The 23234-nt window shown below is 35.6% G+C and overlaps 1 protein-coding gene across 2 annotated transcripts in view; it reads right to left on the bottom strand.

Moving 5' to 3' along the window:
- Window positions 1-909: 909 nt before the first annotated feature.
- Window positions 910-23234, bottom strand: part of GCA (grancalcin) — a 34520-nt gene continuing 12195 nt past the window's right edge. For both annotated transcript variants that reach the window (XM_043576910.1, XM_043576911.1), the window contains 6 exons: window positions 21816-21885; window positions 15655-15698; window positions 15216-15363; window positions 10703-10816; window positions 4800-4858; window positions 910-4172 (listed from right to left, as the gene is read on the bottom strand). In XM_043576910.1, the coding sequence (XP_043432845.1) occupies window positions 4146-4172; window positions 4800-4858; window positions 10703-10816; window positions 15216-15363; window positions 15655-15698; window positions 21816-21885 (462 nt within the window). In that variant the 3' untranslated portion in view covers window positions 910-4145. The remainder of the gene's footprint in view (window positions 4173-4799; window positions 4859-10702; window positions 10817-15215; window positions 15364-15654; window positions 15699-21815; window positions 21886-23234) is intronic.

Below are 23234 nucleotides of genomic sequence, written 5' to 3'. Positions count from 1 at the left end.
AAAGAATGTGGATCTTTATTTAGTATGTTTCTGGAACATACATACCTGTTCAGGTTATGTCTTGAAATTTCAGTTATCATAGCAATATAAATGTGATTAAATATAGCCAGCTAAAATGCAAATGACTGCATGTATCTGTAAAGCACATATTTATATTTTCATGCTTAAGGGAAAATGTTGGGATCCGCCCCCCCAACAGTGTTATCTGATGAAGGTACTAATTCCTGGCATATTTGTCTCTGAATATAGCTATTAAATGATGACAGAGCCAAAATTCTCATTTCCTGTAAGCTTTCCAAATCGCCACCATCTCTGATGTTGTGGAAGGGTTGGAAATGTAAGTAGCACATAGGCAAGGACCCTCCTCACCCCCTAACTGTCTGGTGCATCATAGTAATGTAGGAGTGCTGCCAATGTCTACTTACTCTACATTCAGATTTACAGAAGCACACCTGAAGTTATTCCTGAATGCTCACAAAATAATACACGAAGCTGTACATTGCCAAGCTACCTGGGTAAAAGGAATGTTAAGCAATATAAGGCTCTTTTCTTTATTAGATGCCAGTAAAATACGTTTTTTAAAACAAGTAGAAAAAGAAATGGCCAGAAACAAAAGCACAGATTTCCCAGCATCCAAATAATGAGTTGATAGTGAGCCAGACAAATTTTTCATAAGTGTCCTGATGTTTTGCTGGAAAGTAGTTTTGTGCTCAGTATTCTAAATTACAGGAAATATTTAACTTAATATATGGACATATATGATGTTGTAACCTTATTCTATACTACAAATCACCTAAACAGTATTCATTTAAAATCTTCTCTGCATTCATCACTATAACAGAAGTTTTAAATATTTGTTTTTTCTTTGTGTCATCTAATTTTATTATAAAGTCTAGACATACTCTTAGATGATAGCTTAGAATTGTACATTTATTTCAAAGTGCTTACAAAATCAAAAAGATGTGGTTTTTAATACAAGTTTCAAAGTAATAAAACACCCATGGCTGCATTTTAAAGTTTAAAAGAAAAGAAAAAATGCTAACGTGAAAGAAGTCTTGGATTTTTACTCACTAGATTTAATTACCAGATGTTCACAAATTTATTCCTATTAATTTCCCAGAAGTCTGCTACAAATTCGAGAAAACATATCATCTATGAATTTGTCAAAAGTACAAAAGAAAAGCACATTTCTGACAAATTGTATTCATTTAGTTTGTCCAGTTTAGTAATGCCGTAAGAGTACAAGTGAACTTGATTTGTATATTTTCCTTAGAGAAAGAATTATAAATTGATGTTTGTCATTTTTTAAACTGCACAGACTTTGAACTTCATTAATAAATTCTACTTTCTTCCAGGGTGAATACCTTTTCTGGAAATAAATATATTACTTGACACTTTTAAATTACTTTTTGTTTCTGAATGCATGCTTAAATAGATCAAATGAGCACAGTCCTTGAAATTACTTTAAAGTGGACCAAATTAAGATTCCAACAGTATTTATTTCCCCTTGATATAATTTAAAAGGTGTAAACTGCCACTCAAAATAGAAGTGCAATATCTGACATTGAACCATTTGGCAGTTTTTTAGGCGGAGGTGAATTAACTGCACTGTTATTTGAACTGAAGCATCTCATATATGTTAACAGATTTTGTATGATACAAAACTTTACAGCAAGCTATTTGAATGTTTATTAAAAAATTCTCAAAATGACATGGAAACACGTTTACTGTATAAATAAAAGCACTTAGATGTTAAGAGTGTACATTATTCAATATTTTACTCTTTACGAGAAAACTGGGTGTGAGTTAACCAGTACAAACTACCATACGATATTCATCTTCCAGTCCCTGTTCATCATAAGACTATTTGATTTTTACTTTAGTAATGGATGTCTGTTTACATCAATTATCTTTAAAGCATCAAAAAGTGAGTTGCATTTCGGTATAAAAACTCCATCTAAAATATCCTCTATGCCTAACGTTTTATAAGATTATCTAGTTAACGGACAGTGCAAAAGAACTGTCTGACAAGTTGGATTGGCATGGAAAATTAGTTCTGCTAGAGAAAGGAGTTCTGTGGTCAAAAATTTTTGGAACAAACTATGTCAAACAGAAGTAAACAGGATTTTCTGTACCTTAGGCTTTATCAAGCTCCCTGAAAAGGGTGAGAATTTCCCAAATATGTTTGGTCACTGAAACGGCTTCACAGACTGACCATGACCAAAATTCACAGAAACACCTTTGGAAAAGGACGAGTTAGAGAATCATATGAAGAGTTCTAATACAAACTGTCATTTGGCAGAAACTTAAATGAATAATATCATATATCATTTTTAAAGTTTTTAGCCTCAACCATTAGCCTACAAGTAAGAAATATTATAACTGATGTCAGAACGGTACAGCAATGCAATTACCTATAAGCTGGATGTTAAGATACCAGGCTGCTGAGTCATATTATCATCCTCATTCAACATGAATGATGTAAGAGTGTGTTTACATTAGTTTCTTCTACAACACTTCTAATTAGAATACTGTATTTTATTTTATACCTCAGTTAACATCCTCTCACATTATCAAATATATGTTCATGGAAAAAAAAAATTAGCAGCCAGAGGACAAAAGTATATGGATTATTTATTCACACGTTTATACTGCTGACCAAATGAATCTGACAGCTAATTACATAAAAATATAACGTGAAAATGACTACCCAATACTTCCTTTCCAGGACTGTTGAAAGTAAAAGTGGATTTAAAAGTCTGTAAGTTTACGAAACTTTTTTTTTTTTTTCAAGATGCTACCATTCATCCTCCATCCTTTAAGAAACCCGGAATTTTCTAAAAAGAATAATTAATTTGGTCACCAGTCATACTAAAATTACGTCAATTTGTACTCGCATTTGAAGCCGGAAGACATTCGGTTAAGGTGTGAGAAAAACACATGGTGTTTCAAATCTTCATTAAGAAAGACTTAAGAGTGTTTGCAAGGAAAGGGGCAGGATTAACTACAACAGCTCGTATCAGGGGTCCGAAATGCTAAGGATGTGATGACCACTTTGCAATTTCCACAGAGATGCCACTCTGAAACAGGGTGTGGTGCCTGCTGTGGTCAGTACCCCCCACATTACACACCTGCGTTCAACGACTTGCCAGTTTAGCAATGCCAAAACCTGCGGCTAATGTTGTCAAGAAAGGTGAACTTACAGTTTCTGAATATCTAAACAAATTGGTAGATTACTTGATTTTTTTAACTTCGTAAACAGTTGGCATTATATATGAAACAATTTAGTTTAATAGAATACATTGAAATGTTGACATCTCATTAAAAATATGTGTCACTTCCAGAAAGTCTAGATTTAAAAGGAAGATGCCATTTTAGGCCCTCTAGGTCATCACTAAAAAAAAAAAAAAAAAAAAAATGCAGAGAGAAAACATATGTTCTGTTAAGAACTTTTTTTTCCACAGAAGATAATAAAACATATTGAAGAAAAATATACACTGAAAAAAATAAAGGAAAAATGCTTCCTATAGCCTTATTTCTCTATATATTAATTTGCAGTCTACTTAAGGTGACGTAATACAAAATTTTAGGAACTACGATTTTCTTCTTCATAGGCAAAGACCAGTGAGTTTCTCTTCTTAAATTATGCAACCAAGGAATAAAGAAACCCTTCTACAAATATGGCACAAAATCCAGACTTCTAGTTCACCTTCAAAACCAACAACAAGGAAAAAAAATTCAATGTATAATTTGTAACCTTCAAGTAAGTATACATTAGCTTTATCTAGGCTTTCACATTTGGCTTCTTATATTATCTATCTTGTAAATACATTCTTCTGGATTTACAATGTTAAAAATTAAGGCTAAAAGGTATTTACATCAATTCATCATATACCAATGTTTTATGATACTAAGATATGTTAAGTGAACAGCTTTCCTAAAAGCACTACTATTCCAAATACAAAAACACTTCTTGTATTGCTTTAAATTATGCACTAAAGTAAAAACACATAGAAATAGGACAGACTTATAACAAGGTAGAAACATGGAAAAGCCAAAAAAGCATCAAATTCAAAGTAGTCCAGTTCATGTCTTCCAAGTAAAAAAAATTCACAGTATTTCTTCAGCTTTCAAATTCTAGACATTCAAATTGCCATAGTACCCTGCAAAAACTAACACATAAGCAAAATCATCAGCTGGTAACAACAAAAGGCTTTTTGCTTTTGATTAATTACACTCCATGAAAACATTTTCACAAGAGGGTAAATTTTTAAAGTTTCCAAGGTTTGTAATTTAAACCAGTATGTACTAGCAGGGAAGTGTTGACTCCCTAACTTCCTCATAACAAGAACAAAACAAAAACCCTGAAACATTGAAGTACATGTGAAATATAATTAGTTTCAATTAAAAAAAAAAAGACACTGGAATCAGGTTAATTGCAACCATTTGAAATGAGAAATGAACAGCTTCATAATTTATCATCATAGATGAAAATTTCCTCTTGAAGATTACCAAAAAATAAACTACTCTTTATAAAAATGGTAGCTTTGCCCTTAAAAATGATTTGAAAGGTGAACTGCCAAAAACATGTCATAAAATTTAGAAGTACCTTTATAATATAATGTCAACTTGATATTTATACAAGTATTTAACCTTTTATTTGCATTTAGCTGATAAATTCAGAAAAGGAATATGGTCTATAAAATATATTATTCCCATTATTGGTACCAGAGACCTCTGAAATTTTTTTAACAATTATGAACACATCTAGGGAACAGTGTAAATACCAGAATACTTACATCATCATATACAAAATTCACAACCCCTTGTTGCAAGTGGTCTCTTCTCCTAAAGAAATCTTTAAACAAACAAAAATTTATCACAATTTTAAATTTATAGTTGTAAATGCTTAGTGTCCCTAGGTTCTAAAATATGACTAATTTCATTCTCAATTTTTTTAAAAAAGTATTTTTTAGGGGTGCCTGGGTGGCTCAGTCGGTTAAGCATCTGACTCTGGTTCAGGTCAAGATCTTGAGGTTTGTGAGTTTGAGCCCCGTGTCAGGCTCTGTGCTGATAGTGCAGAACCTACCTGGGATTCTGTCTCCCTCTCTCTCTCTGTCCCTCCCCTGCTCCTGTGCTCTCTCAAAATAATTAATAAAAATGAAAATAAATGTTTTCAAGGTTTTTTTAAAGTTGTTCTTTAAATTCCAGCTAGTTAACATACAGTGGAGTATTAGTTTCAGGTGTACAATATTGTAATTCAACACTTCCACACATTATCGGGTGCTCATCACAAGTGCACTCCTTAATCCCCATCACCTATTTAACCCACCCCCCCAAACACCTCCCCTCTGTTGACCATCAGTTTGTTCTCTCTATAGCTAAAACTCTGTTCCTTGGTTTGCCTCTTTTTTCCCTTTGCACATTTCTTAAATTCCACATGTGAGTGCAATCATATGGTATATGTCTTTCTCTAATGGATTTATTTCACTTAGCTTGAACCTCTCTAGCTCCATCTGTGTCACAAGTGGCAAGATTTCATTCCTTTTGGTGGCTGAGTAATATTCCATTGTGTATACATACCACATCTTCTTTATCCATTCATCAATAGATGGATACTTGGGCTTTTCATAATTTGGCTACTATAGATAATACTGTTATAAATGTCTGGGTGTATGTATCCCATTGAATCAGGATTTTTGTATTCTTTGGGTAAATACCTAATAGTGCAATTACTGGATTGTATGATAGTTCCATTTTTAACTTTTTGAGGAAACTTCATACTGTTTTCCAGAGTAGCTGCACCAGTTTGCATTCCTACCAACAGTGCAAGAGGATTCCCCTTTCTCCACAGCCTCACCAACACCTGTTGTTTTTTGTGTTGATTTTAGCCATTCTGTTAAGGGTGGGGAACTCATAGTAGTGATTTGTATTTCCCTGGTGAACAGTGATGTTGAGCATCTTTTCATGTGTCTGTTGGCCATCTGGATCCCTTCTTTGCAAAAAAAGTCTACTCATGTCTTCTGCCCATTTTTTAATTGGATTACTTGTTTTCTGGATGTTGAGTTTTATAATGTTCTTTATATATTTTGGATACTAACCCTTTATCAGGCATGCCATTTGAAAATACCTTCTCCAGTTCCATAGGTTGCCTTTTAGTTTTGTTGATTGTTTCCTTTGCTGTGCAGAAGTGTTTTATTTTTTTAAGATTATTTATTTATTTTGAGAGACACATAGAGAATGTGAGCGAGGGAGGGGCAGAGAGAGAGGGAGAATCCCAAGCAGGCTCCATGCCACCAGTGCAGAGTCGGATGCGGGGCTCAAACCCATGAAACCATGAGATCATGACATGAACTGAAATCAAGAGTTGAATGCTTTACTGACTGAACCAACCCAGTACCCCATGAGTGTTTTATTTTGATCAAGTCCCAATAGTTTATTTCTGCTTTTGTTTCCCCTGCCTCAGGAGATATATCTAGAAAAAAGTTGCTATGGCCAATTTCAAAGAGGTGACTGCCTGTGTTCTCCTCTGGAATTTTTATGGTTTTAAGGCTCACAGTTTAGGTCTTTAATCTATTTTGAATTTTTTTTTTTGTATGGTATAAGAAAGTGGTCCATGTTGCTGTCCAGTTTTCCCAACACTATTTGTTGGAGAGATTGTCTTTTTCCCATTGGATATTCTTTCCTGCTTTGCCAAAGACTAACAGACTACAGAATTGTGGGGTCATTTTTTGGGTTTTCTATTCTGTTCCATTGATCTCTATGTCTAATTTTGTGCTAGCACCATACTGTTTCAATTACTATAGTTTTGTAATCTAATTTGAAGTCTGGAATTGTGATGCCTCTAGCTTTGCTTTTCTTTTTCAAGGTTGCTTTGGCTATTCGGGGTCTTTTGTGGTTCTACAAACATTTGAGGATTAATTTTTCTGGCTCTACGCTTCTTGAGATAGACACGTATTGCTATATACTTCCCTCTCCGCACTACTTTTGCTTCATCCCAAAGATTCTGGGCCATTGTGTTTTCATTTTAATTTGCGTCCACATATTTTTTTTTTAATTTCCTGGATGACCTATTCATTGTTTAGTACGATATTGTTTAATGTCTGTATATTTATGATCTCTCCAAGTTGTTTTTCTTGTAGTTGACTTCCAGTATCATAGTGTTGTAGTCGGAAAAGATGCATGGTATGATTTCAATCCTTTTGTATAACTGAGGCCTGATTTGTGACCTAACATGTGATCTATTCTGGAGAAGGTTTCATATGTACTTGAAAAGAATGTGTTTTACACTGATTTAGGATGGAATGTTCCAAATATATCTGTTAAGTCATCTGGTCCAGAGTGTCATTCAAAGACATTGTTTCCTTGGTTATTTTCTGTTTAGATGAGCTGTCCATTGATGTAAGTCAGGATGTTGAAGTCCCCTACTATCATTGTATTATTATCATTAATTCCTTTATGTTTGTTATTAATTGTTTTATATATTTAACTGCTCTCATGTTGGGTACATAAATATTTGCAAATTGGTAGATAGTCTTGTTGAATTGTCCCTTTTATTATGATGTAAGTACCCTTCTATATATCTTATTACAGTCTTTGTTTTAAATTCTATTTGTTTTATATAAGCATTGCAACTCTGGCATTCTTTTGACATCCATTTGCTTGATAAATTTTTCTCCATCCCCTCACTTTCAATCTGCAGGTGTCTTTAGGTCTAAAACAAGTCTCTTAAAGGCAATGTATAGATGAGTCTTGTTTTTTAATCCATTTGGACAACCTATGTCTTTTGATTGTGGAGTGTTAAGTCCATTTACATTCAAAATAGTCCTTGAGAAATGTATTTAGTGCCATTTTATTACTTGTTTTGTCATTGTTTCTGGAGATTTTTCTCTCATCCTTTCTTGTCTTTAGACAAGACCATCACTTTTGGTCTCTCTGTTGCACTCAGTCTCCTTTAATATTCTTGCAGAGCTGGTTTAGTGGTCACTAATTCCTTTCGTTTTTGCTTGTCTAGAAAACTCAACTATTCTGAATGATGGACTTGCTGGATAAAGTATTCTTGGCTGCAGATTTTTCCCACTCAGCACTTTATTTTTTTTTTCAGTTTATTTTTAATGTTTATGTTTGAGAGACAGAGTGTGAGCGGGTGAGGGGCAGAGAGAGAGGGAGACACAGAATCCGAAGCAGGCTCCAGGCTCCAAGCTGTCAGCCCAGAGCCTGACGTGGAGCTTGAATTCACGAACTGTGAGACCATGACCTGAGCGAAGTTGGACACTTAACTAGCTGAGCCACCCAGGCGCCCCTCCCACTCAGCACTTTAAATACAGCATGCCACTTCTTTCTGGCTTGCCAAGTTTCTGTTGAGAAATCTCCAGCTAGCCTTATGGGTTGTCCCTTATAAGTTAAGGACTTCTTTTGCCTTGCTGCTTTTAAGATTTTTTATCACTATATTTTGCAAATTTAATTATAGTATGTCTTGGTGTTGGCTTGCTTTGGTTGATTTTGATGGGAGTTCTCTGTACCTCCTAGATCTGGATGTCTCCTTCCCCAGATTAGGGAAGTTTTCAGCCCTTATTTGTTCAAATAAATTTTCTGCCCTCTTCTCTCTCTCTTCTTCTTCTGGGACTCCTATAATATGAACGTTATTATATCTGATGAAGCCACTGTGTTCCCTGAGTCTATTCTCACGTTCCATAATTCTTCTTTGTCTCTTTTGTTCATCTTCATTATTTTCCATTTTGTTTTCAATATAGCTAATTCATTCCTCTGCTTCTTCCAGCCTGCTGTTCATTGTATCAAGCCTATTTCCAATCTCATTTATTGCATTTTTCATCTCTAATTCTTTTTTTAACTCTTTTTCCTCTGTGACAAGGGTCACCCTGATGTCTTATATTCTTTTCTCAACCCCAGTGAGTAACCTTATGATTGTTGCTTTACATTTTCCATCAGGCATGTTACTTACATTTGTTTGGCTTAGATCTCTGGCTGTGGCCTTATCTTGTTTTTTCATTTGGGATAAATTCCTCCATCTTGGCATTTTGTCTAAGTCTCGGTCTTCTTCTGTGTTAGAAAGGCCAGTTAATTCTCCTGCTCCTGAGAGTAATAGCTTTATGAAGAAGAGGTCATGTAGTATCCAGGGCCTGGTGCTTCAAGGAGTATCTCTGATGTTTGCTGTGTGAGTTCTGCTCTTATGTTTTGGCTGCTCTATCCTTCTGGCCAGTCATCTGTAGAGGTTCTACTTACCTGCTGTGGGCAGTGTTTGGTCGCTGGCCAGAACGTGTCAAGTTTTAACTAGGTGTGCTCTAGTCTGCTTGTTTAATGAGTCCTGACACCACCTGCACCAGAACTGAGGCTGTATAGAACTCTTCTCTCAGATGTGGTGGAGGCAGGGGCTTGTGCTGGTCTTCTGGGGAAGGAGCCTGCCATTCTGAGACTAAGCCATGCTTGACTGAGAAGTGAGTCCTGCTAGAGCACAGGTTTGGTATAAGGAAACCACCCCACAGGTTTGGTATAAGGAAATCAGGCAGCCTGTGTACGTGCTATGCCGCTTCCCACATGCAGCTATGTGCTTATGCTGAAGGGTGGGGGAGGGAAATGACACCAGCTGGCTCCTTTGTTCCTGGAGAGGTGTCTCTGTGAATGCTGCCTCTCAGGGATGTGCAAGAAGAGTGAATATTCTCCCCACTGTGTACCCCAAGCATTCTTCAAATCACTGTTTCCATGCTGTCTGCCCCTAGGTTGTGTGCCTGCCTTCTCTCCAGGAGCAGTGCAGTACCCTCTGGACTCTATCCTAGTCAAGTCTGTTGACCTTCAGAAGTCTAAGCTTCAAGCCCTGCTAGTTGCAAGAACTCGTGAAATTCAGCCTCTCTCATTTTCCAAGCCAATGCTTTGGGGAAACGTTCTCCTTATGCATTCCCATTTGTTCCTCTCTCTCTCACCCTTCTCCATGACTACAGCTTCCTCCTCCCTACACCACCCATGATCCATTTCTCCCCTCAACCATGTCTCCACTCATCCTACCTTCTTTGATGTGGCCTCTTCTCTCCCTTTAGTTGTGGAGTTTGTTCTGTCAATCTTCAGGTTGATTTCTGGGGTACTTAGGATAATTTGATAGCTATCTAGATGTGTTCATGGGACAAGATGAGCTTAGGGTCCTTCTACTCCACTGCCATCTTCCCTCTTTCTCTTCATACTCAATTAAATCAAGTGATTTCATATCCCAGGCAACTGAGACATGAAAACTTTCCAAAACTGAGCTACAACAATCTTTCAGTATTCATATTGCTAAAGTTTTTTTAAATTTTTTTTTCACAATATTGCTAAAGTTTTAAAGCCTTAAAACTGATTAAATTTAACAGTGAAGAATGGTGAAAAATACATAATATTACAAACTTGTCGAAGAAAACAAGAGATATTTTTCAGAGAAATAGCTACAGGGCACCTGGGTGGCTCAGCGAGTTAAGTGTCTGACCCTTGGTTTCTGCTCAGGTCATGATCTCATGGTTTCATGAGTTCAAGTCTCACATCAGTCTCCGTGCTAACAGTGCAGAGCCAGCTTAGGATTCTCTGTCACCCTCTGTCTGCCCCTCCCCTACTGTCTCTTTCAAAATAAATAAACTTAAAAAAAATCAGTAACTTCAAAAAAAAAAAGAAAAAGAAAAATAGCTACATAACGCAATACCGATTTTTAAATGATGAATACCTGTCAGTGCTCGAAGCTTCACACAGCAAGCCACATAATCATCAAAGAAGATTCTGCCATTCTTGCTGTACCGTTTAACAATAGCAGTTAATGTTTGAGGGCTCAACCTATAACCTAGAAATAGGAATTAACATATTAAAACTTCTAAAACCAAACACCCTAAGAACATCACAGCATTACACTTTCTTTAAAAACAATCAAAAAAATAAAATTCCAAAATTCATTCCATAAAAATATATACTAAAAATAAAACACATTCATATTGAAACTTATCAGACAAAGGCTTCACTACTAATAGTTCAGTGGTACATAAACATCTAAATTCTAGCTCTGTAATGAAGTCATAGCTAAGAAAAAACAAAATTATGTTTTTGTATTTTTAGAATATATTTTTATTTTTAAATAATGTCTAGAATATTTTATAGATTTTAATGCTCCAATATTTCAATTCTGTAATTTCATAGTTCTTTAAAAATATCAAGGAAAGATTATTAGTGATTTTTGCTATCACTTAAATTCTTTATTTCCTTTTTGCCTTTTTTTTTCATTGAGGTATAATTGGCATATATAATTATATTAGTTTCAGATGTACAATATAATGATTCCATAGTTGCATATATTACAAAATGATCACTATAATAAGTCTAGTTAACACCTGTCACCCTATATAGTTACAGAATTTTCTCTTCTTGTTATGAGAACTTTTAAGATCTATTCTTAGCAACTTTCCAATATGTGCAGACTTTACTGTGAAGGATGCTGACCTAGAATTATTGTCTTTATATATTACTATATTAGCAGATTTGGACAGAAGACAATCTACTCAAAGAGGAAAATAATAATAAATGTAGAGAAAATTTTATGTGCAGCTACAATCCAGGGAACTTGCTAAAAATAAATAAATAAATAAATAAATAAATGGAAAGATATAAATTAATAGAAGTAAAATATGGAAACTTATGTAATTATATGCAAATGCATTTTAAGCTTCCTAGTAGAGAGTTATGATCGGAATGTGTAATGATAAAATTCTTATTATTTCCCATAGCATTCTCAGCAAAATAATTTGAATATTTTAACATGTATCTGAAGATCTTAAATTTGAATAATCTACAATATCTCTCTGTGGCACTCAAATGCCTATGTGAACTCTTTGGCAGTTTTCTTTTTTGCCTAAGGTTATAGTACCTTTTCTACATTATGTTGAATTAAGGATCAAGTTTAATCCATTAGGTATTAATGCTTTAACTGAACTATATATGATGTGTCCAGGACTGTCTCTAAAATGACCATCTATTAAATTAAAATGTCTAATTATAAAACAAAACAAATCACTAGCTTTAGCTTCTTTAAATTGGAATTTGAGATAATTTGCATTGGGTTCAGATTTTAAATTTCAAAAGGTTAATTTTCTTACAACTGTATTTTGTTTAGAAATGAGTGTAAAAAAAATCAAAGGGTAAACACAATTAGGAATACTACATGAACTGTAAAAGCAGGTTAAACACCATTTTATATTACCACTTTTGAAAGAAAGCAGACTGAGAACCTCAGCTTACCAAAGATAGGATAAAAATAAAGTTACATTCTTTTAAAATACTCTAAAATGCAGACTTTGCATTCTGAGGTATTTTGGCATATACTGTGTATACTAAGCACATAAGAAAACGAAGGAAAATTTAGAAAACATGGTTTTTATTGTTGAAAAGCTAGAGTATAATATGGAAACCGGTAATATATTGAGATAAGCCTTTGGTATCAAATTAGAGCTCTTACCACAAATGAACACTATTCTATACTCAGGGATTGGAAAAACCAATATTGTTGAAATGTCCATATTACTCAAAGCAATATACAGATTCAATGCAACCCCTATAAAATATCAATGGCATTTTATCACAGAACTAGAACAAATTATACTAAAATTCGTATGGAACTAAAAAGACCCCAAATAGCCTAAGTAATCCTGAGAAAGAAGAACAAAGTGGGAGGTATCACAATTTCAGATTTCAAGATATACTATAGAACTGCAGTAATCAAAACAGTGTGGTACTGGCACAAAAACAGACAAATAGATGAAAAGACCAGAATAGAGAGCTCAGAAATAAACCCATGCTTATATGGTCAATTAATCTATGACAAAGGAGGCAAGAACATACAATGGGAAAAAGTCTCTTCAGCAAATGGTGTAGGAAAATGGTACAGCCACATGCAAAAGAATGAAACTGGACTATTTTCTTACATCATACACAAACTCAAAAAGGATTAAAGAACTAAATATGAGACCTGAAACCACAAAACTCCTAGAGGAAAACATAGGCAGTAATTTAACATTGGCTGAAGCAACATTTTTCTAGATAGGTCTCCTGAGGCAAGGAAAACAAAAGCAAAAATAAACTACTGGGACTACACCAAAATAAAAAGCTTTTGCACAGTGAAGGAAACCATTAACAAAATGAAAAGGCAACCTACTGAATGGGAGACGATATTTTCAAATGACCTATCCTGTAAGTGGTTAATATCCAAATATATAGAACTTAGACAACTCAACACTAAAAAACCCCAAATAATCCAATGAAATATATGCAGAAGACCCAAACTGACATTTTTCCAAAGAAGATAAACATATGGCCAACAGACACACAAAAAAATGTTCAACATTCCTAATCATCAGGGAAATGCAAATCAAAACCACAATGAAAGATCCCATTACATGTGTCAGAATGGCTAGAATAAAAAATACAAGGAATAACAAGTATTGGTGAAAATGTAGAGAAAAAGAAACTTTTCTGCATTGTTGTTAGGAATGTAAATGGTACAGCCATTGTGAAAAACAGTATGGAGGGCCCTCAAAAAGTCAGAAATAGAGCACCTGGGTGGCTAGGATGGTCAAGCTTCAGACTCTTAATTTTGGCTCAGGTCATAACCTCACAGTTTGTAGGTTCGAGCCCCACATGTGGCTTACCAATGGGGAAGTCTGCTTGGAATTCTCTCTCTCTCTCCCTCTCTCTCTGCCCCTCCCTGCTTTTTCTCTCTCTCAAAATAAATGCATAAATTAAAAATTAAAAATAGAAATACCATATAATCCAGTAATTCCAATACTGGAATATTTCCAAAGAAAAGGAAGACACTAATTCAAAAAGATATGTGCAGCCCTGTATTTACTGCAGCATTATTTACAATAGACAAATTATGGAAGCAACCTAAGTGTCCATCAACCAATAAATGGATAAAAAAGATGTGGTACATATATACAGTGAAATATTACTCAGCCATATAAAAGAATGAGATCTTGCCACTTGAGACAAATGGATGGACCTAGAGGGTATTATGTTAAGTGAAATAAGTCAGAGAAAGTCAAATACCATATGGTTTCAAAAATATATGGAATTTAAAAAACAAAACAAAGAAAAAAGGAACAAACAAAAAAGGCCCTTAAATATAGAGAACAAACTGGTGGTTACCAGAGGGGAGATAAGTGGTACAAACTTCCAGTTACGAAATAATTAAGTCACCCCAGGGGCGTCTGGGTCGCTCAGTCAGTTAAGCATCCAACTTTGGCTCAGATCGTGATATTGCCAGTTATGAGTTCGAGCCCCGCATCAGGCTCTGTGCTGACAGCTCAGAGCCTAGAGCCTTCTTCAGATTCTGTGTCTCCCTCTCTCTCTGCCCCTCCCCTGCTTGTGCTCTGTCTCTTTCTCACAAATAAACAAACATTAAAAAAAATAAAAAGGGGTGCCTGGGTGGCTCAGTCGGTTAAGCATCCAACTTCAGCTCAGGTCATGATCTCACAGTTCACAAGTTTGAGCCCCATGTCGGGCTCTGTGCTGACAGCTCAGAACCTGGAGCCTGCTTTGGATTCTGTATCTCCTTATCTCTCTGCCGCACCCCTGCTTATTCTTGCTCTCTTTTTCTCTCTCAAAAATAAATAAACACTAAAAAAAATTTTAAACAAAATAATTAAGTCACCCTGAAAAATACAGCATAGGGAATACAGGCAATAAGATCATAATATATGTTGTATGGTTACAGACGGTGAATATACTTGTGATAAGCACTGAGTAATGTATAGAATTGTTGAACACCTGATATGGATATGAATAGAAATGCTGTATTCTTGAAATTAATATAACACTGCATATTAATACTTCCAAAAATCTGGCAAAAATAAAATAAATAATTAGACACCTCAGCAAATTAAAAAAGAATACACTATAAATGGTGGTTACCCACAATTAGAGGAATGCATTTTAATATACTCAAGAGAGGAAATTCAGAAATTAATTTTATCAACCACAATGTATAAAAAAGATCATCTTTTGAAAAAAAACATAGATAAAATGGTTTTGTTAAAAGTCTTCAATCAGAATTCATCTACAATCTTCAAATCAAACTGGGCAACAGCTGGTGAAATAATAGATTCCTTTGTCACTTAACAAATTAAAACAGTTAAGATTCATTTCATCAAAGAACAATTATCTGGATAGATTCTAAAGAATTTTAACATTCTTACCCATAGCAGCGATGGCTTGATTCAATTCATGATGTTCCACTGTGCCACTTTGGTCTTGATCAATAGTCATGAAGTTTTGCTTCCAGGCATTAAGAGCTGCCCAAAGTTCTTTGAATTCACTAAACCTCATTTTTCCTGTGTAATCTCTCTGATAGTTTTATTAATAAAAATAAATTTTGATACCAATGAGAATTTACTTGATCCAAAGCTGTAAATCATTGACTAAAAAACTATTAGTATGCTTCTGCAAGTTAGCTAAATTCAGCATATGAATAGATTTCTACTTCAAAATGGAAGAGCATGGAATTCAAACAGAATCTTACAAAGTATTTTTAAAGTCTCTAATTTACTGTAGTCATCTACAGCCAACAATTGCTTAGTTATATTCAGAAAACAATTATTCCATATTCTAGTATTTTCTATTTTTATTCAAGGATACATCCAACATGGCGATCATAATTCTGCAGGTTTCCAAACTGAAGGCTGTAAAACATATTTATTATTTGAATTGGAGTCTGCCCAATTTTATCTATGTAAAGTTATGACAATTACTATTTTATAAAATAAAATGTTTAAAAATCGCCAAAAATACAGTCACCCGATCAACAAACTGAATGCTTATGCATCCATAGTAAAAAAAAAAAAAAAAAACTAAAATAAAAATTACTACTACTCCAAACTATTCACATCTAGTAAGGGGATTTGGTAGTTATATAAGCAATTATAAAATAACTGAAAATTACTGTCACAGGGGAAAAGAGGGCTTTGATCTTCCCAACACAAACAACAAGCAGGTTTTTAAATGGAAATCTGACATATACGGAGTACACAAAACATGAAAGATATAGAGATGTGATTAAAGTTTGAGGTGAAGGACTGGCTTGTGATGACATCTAAAGGGAGAAGAGGGTCAGATCATGAAAGTCTTGAATGCCACCCTAAAGATTTAGACCAAGGGAAGTCACTGAAGAATTTTACAGAGCAGAGGGGCAATTCTAAAATTTCCATTACGGAAATACTCATTTACATTAAACAGACTGCAGAGTAAAGTAAGATGAACCCGGATGTAGGTAAATTATTTGCTAGTTTACTGCAATCAATCAAGTAAAAATATGAACTTCTGATCCGAAGCAGCTGTTTTCCCTTGGGCAAGGGAAAAGGCAGGAAGAAAAAATAAATATAAACTATCTTAATATCATGGGTTATTAGAAATATTAACATTTTCATATTTATAAAACTATAACTGAAGACTCACACTAAGTAGAATTTTTCTAATCCTTATCACAATTACATTGAATGCTGATTTACCTCAAGACTTATTATATCAGTCTTGATAAAAGAAATATTACGTCAGTACAGTTTAGGTAAGCTTACCAAGTTCTTACTCTTCGCTCCTTAAAATGAATGAATGAATAAATAAAAATGCTTAAAATTATCTTATTTTGTTATTTGATGATAGCATATTTTGAAATTTTTATGAGAAAAAATATTTCAGCTAAATTTTAGACCTATTAAGAAAAAAAATCATAAAACATTCCACAAGTTAAAATAGCTGATTTTCTTTAAATGTTTATTTAATACAGTGTCAATGTTAGAATAGGTGGTTATAATATTTTCAGATGGACAAATCAACAGACACTCGATGAGTATTCACTATGAGCCAGGTAGCATGATTTTGTGATTTTACATAAACATACAAAGGTATTATAGTCCCAATTTACAAATGAAGAAACAGAGGCCCAGAATAATAAAGTTTCCCAAGTCATAGAGCCAGTAAGTGGAAAAGTCAATACAGGAGCCCAGTCCTCCTTCAAATCCTGTTCAGGTGGGAAGAAGCAGGGTGGCAAAGTTTCCATGAACAATCCCTGGATGGCATTCCATCATTTTGTCAGGCAAATGCTATGTTTTGCTTTCAAGTTAACATGGCACCCATCCGTTACGTGGGAGAATCTCAACAGATGATAACAAATGGCAAGAACTGAGTCTTCATATAAGCATACCTTCAATCATAAAATAAGATTGAATGTATATGTATAGAAGATTAAATATTTTTGACAAAGAATGGAGAAGAATTTTTAGGAAAGTTCATAGATTTTTAATACCCCATTGTAATGGGAAAAAATTAAATTTCTAAAGTCATAAACCATTAGAAAAAAGAGAATGAGAGAACATAAAAGAAAAGAATTGTAAAATAGTAAGATGAATGGAAGTTAACTGACGTAGATAAGAGAAAGTGACCATGAACACGCAATAAGAAAAGCTGAAAAGTAGCCTAGTTATCCAGGGGAAGACCCCAAACATGTTTAAGAACTGGTAGTATTTCTAAATATGGGTGTGCAGGTAGAGATAAAAACAGAATAACCAATTGAATATCTGTTTAAAAAGTATCTACAGCCCCCAAATCCCTCCTTGCCTTAGCTCTGTAGATGGATACTATGTCTATTCTCACTTCAGCAGAAGTCTGGGAATTTGCTGTCTGGAGAGTTCTTCCAATTTCAGGGTATCAGGCACATATATGAAGCCCTATCTACTAACCAATGACCGTAACCCTTAACCTCTAGCACTGATACTAACATTGACTCTAACATTAACCCTAACACTAACCCTCTAGAGAGGTCTCTGCACGACAGGATAACAGTTATATACCCTAACAATAATCCTAACACTAACCGCTAACCCTTAACCCCTAATACTAACACTAATCCTAATCCTCACTATAACTCTAAACCTAAAACTAACCTTAGGATAAAGTGGCTTCCTGAATACATAGTAAGAAAAGCTTTGAGAAGCAGCCTAGTTATCCTGGGGAAGAATCTCAAAATTTAAGAATCTGTAGTATTTCTAAATATGGGTGTGAAGGTAGAGATAAAAACAGAAGGACCAATTGAATATTTATTTAAAGAGGATACAGAGCCCCAAATTTCCTCCTTGCCTCAGCTCCATAGATGGATGTCATGTCTATGCTCACACCAGAAGTTGGGGGATTTACCATCCAGAAAGGTTTTTGAAGTTCAGGATGCCAGGCACATATTCAAAGGCCTCACCACTAACCAATAACCACTAAGCCCTAAACTCCAACCCTGATACTAACATTCACCCTAATATTAACCCTAACACTAATCTTCTGGACAGGTCTCTGAATAGCAGGATACCAGGGACATACCCTAACATTAATCATAATCCTAACTCTAATTTTAACCACTAACCAGTAACCTACAACCCCTAACCCTAACACTAACACTAATCCTGACTCCAACCTTAACCCTAGAGATGAGAAAGGGGCTTTCTAAGCACAGTTTTTCTGATAAAAAAAAAAAAAAGGAGAAGAAAAACAAAAACAAAAAGTGAGCAGCAGTCTAGCTATCCATGAGAAGACCCCAAACGTTTAAGAATTGGCAATATTTCTGAAAATGGATGCAAAGGCAGAAATAAAAACAGAAGGACAAATTGAATATCCATTTAAAGAGCATTTAGAGCACCAAATCCCCTCCTTGCCTCAGCAGTATAGATGGCTACGATGTCTATTCCCACCCAAGCAGAAGTCCAGGGATTTACTGTCGGGAGAGATCTCTCAACAGCAGGATACCAGGCACACACCCAAAGTCTTCAAACCTAACCTCTAACCTGTAACCCTAACCTGAACCCTAAGACTATCCCTAATCCAAACTTTCTGGAAAGGTCATTGAACTCCAGGATACAAGGCAAATACAAGAACAGTAACGCTAAACCTAATGCAAACCCTAACGATAACCCTAGAGCTGAGAAAGTGCCTTTTATTTTATTTTATTTTATTTTTAATTTTTTTTTAACGTTTATTTATTTTTGAGACAGAGAGAGACAGAACATGAACAGGGGAGGGTCAGAGAGAGAGGGAGACACAGAATCGGAAACGGGCTCCAGGCTCTGAGCTGTCAGCACAGAGCCCGACGTGGGGCTCGAACTCACGGACTGTGAGATCATGACCTGAGCCGAAGTCGGACGTTCAACTGACTGAGCCACCCAGGCGCCCCAGAAAGTGCCTTTTAAATACAAGATACAAAAAGTTGAGAAGCAGCCTAGCTCTCTTGGAGAAGATGCCAAACATTTAAGAACTGTGTGTGAAGGTAGAGATGAAAACAGGAAGACCAGGTGAATATCTATCTAAAGAGTATTTAGGGACCCAAATCCCCTCCCTGCTTCAGATCGGTAGATAGCTGCCATGTCTATTATCACCCCAGCAGAAGTCTGTGGATTTATTGTCTGCAGAGGTCTCTGAATTGTAGGATACCAGGCACATTGCCTAAAACTGACCCTGACCCTAAGGCTAACACCCCTAACCTAACGCTACCCAAGATCTGAGAAAGTGGCTTTCTAAACATATAAGAAAAGCTGTGGAGCATCATACTTATCCTAAAGAAGACCCCAAACATTTAAAAATTGGTAGTATTTCTGAAAATGAATGTGAAGTTACAGATAAGAAGACAACTGAGAATCATTTAACGAGTATTTACAGCCCCACATCCCATCCATAGCTCAGCTGTATATAAGGCTCACATGTCTGTTCTCACCCAGGCAGAACTCTGGGATCTTATTCTCTGAAGTGGTCTCTTAACTGAAAGATTCAAGGCAAAGACCCAAACCTTTCACACCGAACACTCAATCCCTAACCTCTAACCCTAACCTTCACCCTAAGACTGTCCCTTACCCTAAGCCTCTGGAAAGGACTCTGAACTCCAGGATAAGAGGCATATGCACTAACATTATCCCTAACCCTAACCCAAACCCTAACTGTAACCTTAGATCAGAGAAAGTGGCGTCTGAACACACGATAAGAAAAGCGGAGGAGCATCATACTTGTCCTGGGGACGACCTTGAACATTTAAGAATTGGTAATATTTCTGAAAGTGGGTGTGAAGGCAGAGATAAACATGGAGCCAATTAAATATCTACTTAAAGAGCATTTAGAGCCCCCAAATCCCCTCCCTGCCTCAGCTCAGAGGATGGCTGCAATGTCTATTTTTACCTCATCAGAAGTCTTGGTACTTACATTGTGGCGAGGTCTCTGAACTGCAGCATATTCGTCCATACCCAAATCCCTAAACCCTACTTCTGAAGCCCTAATGCTAATCCTCACCTTAATCCTAAACCTCTGGAGAGATCTCTGAACTGCATGACACCAGGAACATAGTAGAACCCCTAATCCACAACCCACAACCCTTAACCCCTAACCTCTAACCATACACACTAACTAAAACAAACCCTAACTGCCACCCTCTGGAGATGTCTCTGAACTGCAAAACACCCGGAACATACACTAGCATTAACCGTGACCCTAACCATAACCCTAACCCTAATCTTAACCCCAATGCTAGGCCCTGACCCTTGATGTGAGAAAATGGCTTCAGAACACACAAGAAAAGCTGACAAGCAGCCTACTTATCCTGGAGAAGACCCCACAAACATTTATCAATTGGTAGTATTTCTGAAAATGGGTGTGAAGGTAGAGATAAAAACAGAAGGATCAACTGAATACCTACTTAAGAAGTATTTAGAGCCCCAAAGCCCGTTCTTGCCTCATCAGTAGATGGCTGCCATGTTGATTCTCACTCCAGGGGAAGTCTGGGGTTTTATTCTCTGGAGAGGTCTCTGAACTGCAGGCACATATCCTAACCCTATCCCTAAACTCTAACACTAACACTAACCTATCTAGCAAAAACAAGGTATTTAAATAAGTGTTTATCAAAGACTGAGAACCCTCCTGGGTCCTCTATCCTCTTTTCCTACCAAACAACCAGCCCAAAAGGAAATCCCAAAATATGCTGATTCTCATTGTTGCACGACAAACTGCCCCACCAGACTACCAGACATTGAAGCCTATAGTGAATACCAAACCAACACCTCGGAGCGTCTCACCTGCATTTCAGTTAAATATGTACGACAAGGATCAGCACACCTGAGAAAAGCATCTAACATGAAAGACAACCAAACAAATAAACTGGAAAAAAAAAATTGGAGAAAACACAGTTTACAAAAGAAGAAAAAACTTTGAAAAATACATTAACAGTTTCAGAGAGATAAGGGAAGACTTCACCTACATGAAAAAAGAAGAGAAGCTCTTGGATTTTAAGAATATGAGAGCAGAATTAAAACACTCATAGAAGGGGGGCACCTGGATAGCTCAGTTGGTTGAGTATGTGATTCTTGATTTCAGCTCAGATGACGGTCTCAGGGTTGCTGAGATCAGGCCCTGAATCAGGCTATGCACAGACAGCATGGAGCCTTCTTGAGATTTTCTCTCTCCCTCCCCTGCTCTTGCTCTCTCTCTCTCTCTCAAAATAAATAAATAAACTTTAAAAAAAGAAAACTAAAATCTATAGTGATAAAAGTATGTTATTTTGAGATCTGGAGGCAAATTTCAAGAGTCACCTGAAAAAGCTGAATGAAATTTCGTCTAGGAGTAGTTAATGTCAGGGAGACAGTTATGTACAAGGAACACAAGGAACAGTTATCTTCACAATAAGCTTTGCAGAATTATTGGATTCTTTAAATTATGGGCATGTATATCTGTGATAAAAAGATTTTTTTTTAATATTTTAAATACGGGGGTGGGGGAGATCTCACGAGAGTAAGTTCCACTAATTCCAGACTGTGTCAAACATTTCTGAAGTTCCTCAGCATCCACTTCACCATCCTGTTAAAAAATAATTACAGTCTGATTTAATGCACAGCTGTATAAAATCACATTAAAGTGCTGACTGGCTGTTCTAGGCCAATCAACAGACACGCATTTTTTAAAACATTATTATCAACTACAAAATTAAGACAGACAAGTATTGACAACAAAGGCAAATTACAGAAGAGCATACAAAATAAATAATTTTTCACAAATTATATTCTATTAATTTTTAAGCACTTCAAATACAATCTATTTTCTCTACTCCTGAGAAACAACATAATCACTCTGACCTATAGTAGATCAAAATAACATCTGTTGAAAGTCATTGGAACTCTACGTAAAACAGAAAATTGATCAAAATGTGTTCAGAACAGTCTCAGACACATTCCCTTAATGCCCCTTTCATGGGGGGGGGGGGGGGGGATTATTTCTAAGGGATACTGAGGTTGTAACCACTGAAGCAGTAACCGGGAGGAGAGAATCCCTTCCCCCCTCCACCATTACCCCTAGTCATCCGGCATCTTGTTGGTATTCTTCTGATTACTGCCCAAACATTCTTGTTTGAACTTATTGTGGGAAATAAATTTTTTTAAACACAAACAAGAAATCACAACCAAAGTAAAACAGGTTGAATATTTTCATCATGTTTCAGTATCTCACCCTATTTTCTATAAAAATATACAGAGCAATTTACTTGGAAGCATCACAGACATTGTCATAAATGCAAAAAAAAATAGCTCTGAGGAAGTATCAGGGAGGCAAATTTAAAACACAAACTTTTTAAGAGTTCATTTTTGTAAGAGACCCAAGATATGAAAAAAAATGCTTCCAAACTACTTCTAAGAAGTATCATAAACACTCATATCTTAATGGATCTTTAGCAGGGAATTCCTTATAACAAAAATTTCAGTAGAAGAAAAAATTCCAGTAGTTCTAGCAGGAATAAAAAGCATTCTTTCCAATGGATCATCCATGTGCCTACAAAGAGTATCTAAGTGTTCCTTTCTCTGCCACGCATAGTTTTGAGATTTCTCTTATAAATTTTTAAATTCTTTAGTAAGAGAATTGTACTTTATAAAATCACCATTTGTTTAGAACCAAAGCTAGGTTAGAAATTTTTCTTCCAATGATAAAGACCTTAGAAGGAATTTTTATTTAAACAATTGCCTACCTCCCTATTATATCAAATCACTATTATATTTCAAGACTTTGAAAAATTAGGCATACACTTCTAACATGATTGGAGAAGAAATCATCAGTAAACAACACCAAACCAACAAACAAAAACAATCAAGGAAGTCTACAGCTGCCACTGTCAATAGTATCTCCATGAAATGACGGCACAGATGCTAGGTCATTGTCAA

Source organism: Prionailurus bengalensis, chromosome C1 (assembly GCF_016509475.1).
Source record: "Prionailurus bengalensis isolate Pbe53 chromosome C1, Fcat_Pben_1.1_paternal_pri, whole genome shotgun sequence".
NCBI lineage: Eukaryota > Metazoa > Chordata > Mammalia > Carnivora > Felidae > Prionailurus > Prionailurus bengalensis.
This window is presented reverse-complemented; position numbering and strand designations above follow the sequence as displayed.